Genomic DNA, 6760 nt, shown 5'->3' with positions numbered 1-6760 from the left:
AGTCTTCTTATAACAAAAATAATGATATACATGTGGGAGATGATCAGACTTTTTATATACCGAAGCTTTTCAGGCAACGAACTACAAATTAACATCAACAACAACAACAAAAAAGGGAGTGGGTGGGCGTAGGGAAATGGGAGGGAAAGGGAATGGAGGGGAGGTAGGGAGGAGTGGTTGTATGATAGAAGTAATTGTAGATGTAGACCACAACACCATCACATTCAACGTTATGCCTGCCCAGTTGAAATAATATACTCGTAGTGGTGTGTTGACGTAGTGGGAGTGGAGTGTGTGATGGTGATGGTTAGTGATGGTGGTGAAGGGATGGTGTTGTAATGGTGGGTGGGTGGGTATGGTGTATGGTGAAGCACGTATGGATTTTTTTTTTTATGATGGAGGTGATGGTGGTGATGATGGTGATTTTAACGAAGGGAAAAAAATCATTGGTATTCTTTTATTTTATTTTATGATGGTGGTGGTGGTGGTGGTGGTGAGTGTGTGGTGTGGAGTGATGTGGTGGTGTGGTGATTTAGTGTATATTGAATGGTAGGATTGATAAGAATGTTGGGTTTGCGGGTGGCGATGGTGGTGGTGGTCATGGTTTTAGTAATGGTGATAATGGTGTAGCTGCACTGCTGTGGTGTGGTGTGGTGTTGGTGTCACAGGGCACTGGTGTGATGAAGGTGAGGTGAGGTGTGTCCTGGTGGTGATGGTGGTGGTGCTGTGTGGTGTGGTGTGTCGCATGGTGATGATGGTGTTGTGGTTATGCTGTGTTGTGGCGGAGGCGGTGTGTTGCGTGCAACGGCCCTAGAAAATGGTGGAGGCTGGAAGGTAATGGTCGTGGTGATAACGTCTTCGTCACCGCCGTCGTCACCGCCGTCGTCGCCGTCGTCGTCGTCGTCGGCGGCGGCGGCGGCGGGCGGCACGTGCATGACTGGCCGTGGCGGCACGGTCCCCGCGAGGCTGGCGGCGCCGCGGCAGGTGCTGCCACCCCCCGCCGCTCAGTGCCACGAGCGTCGGTTACCTGCGTGCCATTATTATGAAGGTTTTTCTTGTCGTCCGGCGGGCTCCGAAGAGGGCGTGAAGGGCGCGGCGCCTCCTCCCCGGCAGCGGGCGTGGGCGGGCTGCGAAGTGGTCCTCGGAAGGGCCGCCCGTGACCGCAGGAACAGGGCAGATGATCCGCGGCCGCCGCCGCCGGGAGCCTGTGGTCATTGCATAGGAATCCGCCCCGCCCACCGGCCGCGGCGCCGCCCACCCCGAGGCCGCCCCGCGCCCCCGCTGCCGTTCATTGGCCGGGCGGACGAGGCTCCGCCCAGTGGGCGCACGAGAGCAGCAGGCGGACGTATTGATTGGATAGTTATGATAGTGAAGGCATGTGTAGCGCAGATTGTACATCTAACGTGGCGCTCAACTCAAACTTTGGCGACAAGAATGAAAATGTGTGTGTACCGGGCACCGGCGCCAGTTGGTAGACAAAGTGCGATAAAACCATTAAGATAATAGGCAGGCGGGCAGTGAGCTCTTGGCCCCCGCATGGGACGGACCCCGGCCGCCTGCTGCTGCGCTGCTCTCCTCCTTCAGTTAGTGACTGCCGAGGCCGCCGGTGAGTGCCGCCGCTGCCCGGGCACCGCGGCACTCAGGAAGCAGTGGCGAGTTGTGGCGGTGGTGGTGGTGATAGCGGCGGCGGCGTGCGCGAAGCCCCATGCCCGGCGTGGCCTGAGTGTCGTGCCCTCCTGAACCATGGCCAGTGACTCTGACCTGGGCGGCGGGCCGCTGGGGGGCAGTGCCGCTGGCCTCGAAGGCTCGCTGGGCCCCCCGACGCTGTACCCGCGCGGTCTGTACGACCCGCACCGTCTCTACGACCCGAGGCCACACCTCGACCAGTCTGACACCAAGTTCCTTACCGACCGCCTCTTCTTCGACAAGCCCGTGATGGAGCGGCCCCTTGAGCGCCCCGCCGCCGACCGCTACCTGGCGGAGCGACCCTACCCAGACCGCCACTACTTGGACCGATCCTTCCTGGAGCGGCTGGGCCTCGACCGCCAGGCTCCCCAGGAGAGGCCGTGCCCTCAGGACATGCGGGACGCCGGCCCGCTGGACCGCTCGGTCCTGGAGCGTTCCTTGCTGGAGAGGTCAGCGCTGGAGCGCCAGGTACAGGAGCGGGCCCAGGCGGCCCGGGTATTGTTTGACCGCCAGGTTCAGCAGCAGCAGGCCCAGCTGGCCATCCTGGCGGACCACCAGACGCCGTCGCCGCCCCCGCTGTCCCTGGACCACTGCCGGGAGGAGGGGCGCCTCGGCGGCCCTTCCGACGACTCCTCGGACCAGGCCATGGCGGTGGACGACGCCGCGGGGCCGCAGCACCAGCAGGAGAATGACGCAGACGAGATGCCGTGCGAAGGGGCCGGGCGAAGTGAGCGAGGAGGGGAGGAAAGCCCGCCCTTAGGAGAGCGGGAGGTGCCCTTAGGGCCTCCAGAAGACTCCAGCCACATGGGGGACGTGGGCGGCTCCCCGCTGCCGTCGCCGCCGCTGGAGGGCCGCGAGAAGGGCGGGGAGGGCGGGGAGGAGGACAAGGAGGGGGACAAGCAGGGCGGGTTGGTCAAGCCGCCGTATTCGTACATCGCTCTCATCACGATGGCCATCCTGCAGGCGCCGAAGAAGCGCGTGACGCTGAGCGAGATCTGCGAGTTCATCATCAACAGGTTCCCTTACTACAAGGCCAAGTTCCCCGCCTGGCAGAACTCCATCCGCCACAACCTGTCCCTCAACGACTGCTTCGTCAAGGTGCCGCGCGAGCCTGGCAACCCCGGCAAGGGCAACTACTGGACGCTCGACCCCGGCGCCATCGACATGTTCGACAACGGCTCCTTCCTCCGCCGCCGCAAGCGGTACAAGCGGCAGCCGGCACCAGATTTCCTGAACGACCCGCACGTGTTTTCGTTGTTCACCTCCGGCATGCTGGACCCCTTCCAGCAGCAGCAGCTGCAGCAGGCGGCGGCGCTTCTGGGCGGCCACCATCCACTGCTGAATCGACCCCCGCTGCCCCACACACTGCTGCCGCCGCCCCCGTACCTGCCCCACCTGGGGGGGCTGCCACTGGGCTTGCCGCACCTGGAGCTGGCCCGCCAGGTACGCCCGATGTTACCTTTACAAGGCGGCAACGCGCCCCTGCTCCACCCAACCCCTGTCAAGCCCCTGGCGGTGCCGGCGGGCCTCGCCCACCCCGGCCTGCAGGGGCCCCTCAAGTCCCCGTGCGGCCCCCAGCTACAGCCGCCGTCGTCGCCGCCGTCACCGTCGGGCCACACGCAGCCCATGATGCCCCGCACACACAAGCCCTTCACCATTGACTCGCTCATCGGCCGCGACGACGGCAAGATGGGGGGCATGGACGGGGGCGGCGAGTCCCCCCGCTCCCTCAGCCCGCCCCTTTCCTCGCCGCAGGGGCTCCCCGCCCTGCCGCCCTCGCCCCTTCACGCCCTCAGTCGAGTCCCTGTCTCCTTCCAGTCTTCCGTCAGCTCGGCCTCGTCGGCGGCGACACTCTCCGGCTACACCAGCGTGGGCCTCGGGGACGCCGACCACCGGCCCTTCCTGCACGCCGCCCTCCTGCACTCCATGGCGCAGTGAGCCGCCCTTCGCCGCACGTCGCCGAAACACGCCTCGCCGCCTCCCCACGCCCGTCACCGTCACGCCCCGGCTCGTCCCACAGCCGGCTGGGCTCCCACACCACCTCTCAACCCTCCCCGCCCCGCCCCGCCCCGTCCCGCTCCTCATTCTCCGCTCTGTCGCCCCGAGTCTTCAGCAGCACAAGCATCACATCGCTCAGGACAGTAACGCGTCAGGCAGTGTGGGGAGGGAGGCCCCCGACCCCCGGCCCATCTGCTGTTCCGCCCCGCTTCCCATCGACACCCGCCCCTTACTACCAACCCCCTGCCGCCCCCCACCCCGCCCCCCTCGCACTGTGACGACCAAAGTACAGACTCTAGGCCACCGACGCAGTTGGCTGACTTCACTGTAATTTACATGTTTACTTTGTACAAATCATGTTTCATATAGCTGAGGGCCTCCGGACCACTTTGATAAATGTAGAGTGTAATTAATAGTATTGATATTATTTATTGGTAGGCGTTAAGAGCTTGGTACCGAGGGAGCTCCTGGGAAGAGTGGAGTGCGTGTATATACGTGTTTGTTGTGTGTGTGTGTGTGTGTGTGTGTGTGTCAGTGTATTCCTCGGCGGCGGCACAGCCTCGGCCCGCCCCGCAGCACAGCACAAAGGACGCCTCGCCGCTACGGCCGCCCGAAAGACACTCGTTCCTGCGGGGGCGGCGCCGAGGCAAGACAGTTCCCGCCGCCGAGACTCAGACTCGCATGACTGTGCCGAGGACGGGATGAGCTGCTGCTGTACATTCCACGGAGCTCTGGGGGGAGGACCCGACGCACACACACACACACACACACACCACACACACACACACACACACACACACACACACATATTATCAACTTCGTTTTGTCATCAGAATTGTAATGAAATTGTTATTGATAGTAATGCGGATTGTAATGACGATAATAATGTAATGATAATAATAATGATAGTAATAATAATAGTAATGATGATGACGGAGGCTGTTGTTGCTATTATCATTATTATTATTGTTATTGTTATTATTATTATTGTTTTTGTTGTTCTTGTATTTTGTTTATATTTCTACTGTTTTCATCCTCAGTGCCATTCTAAAAAAAAAAAAAAAGAACAGTGAGAGGAACATTAATTAAAAGCAACACCAACAAAACAACAACAACAACAACAACAACAACAACAACAACACACGGACATCATAGCCAACACAAAAACAAAACTTTCGCCGCTAAACACACACACACACACACACACACACACACACACACACACACACACACACACACTGAACAACAACAACAACAACAACAACAACAGAATTACTAAGAACTCACTTAATTTTCGTCCTTTCATTCGTATAATATGTAAAAAAAAAAAAATGTCATTCATGTATATAAATAACTATACTCAAACATACATGACTCCGTGTGTGTGTGTGTGTGTGTGTGTGTGTGTGTGTGTGCGTGTGTGTGTGCGTGTGTGTGCTCCTCCTCTTCCCCTCTTCGTCACCTCCGCGATGTTTCGATGCCAAAGACTCTCCTGGTTCTACTCCTTGTCAATAAAGGCGAATCAAATGCTCTCTCTGTCTCTTTCCCTGCTGCAGTGAAGGCGTGAGGAGGTTCTTTACGTGGCCTGGGGGGTTGGGGGGGTGGGGTGGGGGGGGGAGGGGTAGCGGGGCATGTGTGTTAGGTCATGCTTTAAAATAATCTTCGTAATGACTAATGGTGATGATGTTGATGGTCGAGGAAAATGGCCATAGGTGTTTTTGTTGTTATTGGTGGTGGTCTGTCTCTGGTCTCTCTCTGGTCTCTCTCTGGTCTCTTTGGTCTCTCTCCTTGAAAATGCAGTGAGGAAAGAAATCAGTGTTGTGGAGTCAGATTTTTCCTCGTGGTATTTTGTTTTAGAAGATAAGTCGAAAATAAAACATGAGAAAAATTAATATGAAAAAGCATGGCGTTGCTCGTATAAAAGAAAAAGAAACATGCCCCATAAAAGAAGGATCAAATTTAGCTCCACAGGTGTCTTCATGCTCTACCTGGGAATGAGTTCAAGTCGTAGGAAGGAGGAAAGGCATTGAAGAGAATGATAATATGGGGATTACGCTTATGGTATTTAGGGAGGGAGGGAGGCAAGGTATAATTGGTTCTCTCTCTCTCTCTCTCTCTCTCTCTCTCTCTCTCTCTCTCTCGCTCTCGCTCTCGCTCTCTCCCCCCTTCATGAGGTCAATAACATCGTCAGCGGAGCGTCATCAGGACTATCGACACAAACATCTTATTCGGAACCAGTCTCGCGGCGCCGAAGTATATATATTTTTTTCTTTGAGTGTGTGTGTGGACTTACATCGTTATTAAGTTTCCGGGGACTAGCAGGAGCGTGAACCACCACCACTGTCATCACCACTACCACCTCCACTGTCATCACCACCACCACCACTACCATCATCACCACCATCGCCAGCAACAGCATCACTTCTGCCACCACCTCCATCACTAACACCAACATCACCACCACTACCATCATCACCACCACTATCACCAACACCATCACCACCACCACCACCATCACTCCCCCAACCACTTCCAACACTACCATCACCACCACCACCACCTCCACCACCAGCACAATAACAACAACAACAACAACAACAACAACAACAACAACGTTAATGACGACGAAAATAACAAGGGCTAAAATAATAATGAAAACGGCAACAATGAAAATAAGAGTAACAATAATAACAATAATAATAATAATAATAATAATAATAATAATAATAATAATAATAATAATAATAATAATAATAACAACAATAGAAATGGCAATAAAAATACGAACAGTAACAATATGAACAACAACAACAACAACAAGTAGAAATAATTTGTATATATACGTAGAATTAAAAAAAAAAATAACAAAGAAAAAAAAAATGTCAACAAGAAACAGGGTAAAAAATCTATATAAGTTAAGGCCTTTAAAAATTATCCTCCTCCTTCTTGGGGCGGAAGTTTGATTTACGAGGGAAAATTATTAGCTTAGGCGCGCGCGTGTCCTCCGTGTTAAAAATAAGAGGACGAAAAACACACACCCCGCGATGGACTGAAAGACTAATTTACGGGGAAAAAT

General features: G+C 55.3%; 1 protein-coding gene across 1 annotated transcript; it reads left to right on the top strand.

Annotated features, from left to right (window-relative positions):
• Nucleotides 1-451: 451 nt before the first annotated feature.
• On the top strand, nucleotides 452-5206 carry LOC127009965 (forkhead box protein D1-like). The gene has a single exon (XM_050883617.1). It carries the CDS (start codon nucleotides 1744-1746, stop codon nucleotides 3622-3624), a length of 1881 nt encoding a protein of 626 aa, XP_050739574.1. The 5' UTR covers nucleotides 452-1743; the 3' UTR covers nucleotides 3625-5206.
• The last annotated feature ends 1554 nt before the right edge of the window (nucleotides 5207-6760 follow it).

The sequence above is a fragment of the Eriocheir sinensis genome, chromosome 1, assembly GCF_024679095.1.
Source record: "Eriocheir sinensis breed Jianghai 21 chromosome 1, ASM2467909v1, whole genome shotgun sequence".
Classification (NCBI taxonomy): Eukaryota; Metazoa; Arthropoda; class Malacostraca; order Decapoda; family Varunidae; genus Eriocheir; species Eriocheir sinensis.
This window is presented reverse-complemented; position numbering and strand designations above follow the sequence as displayed.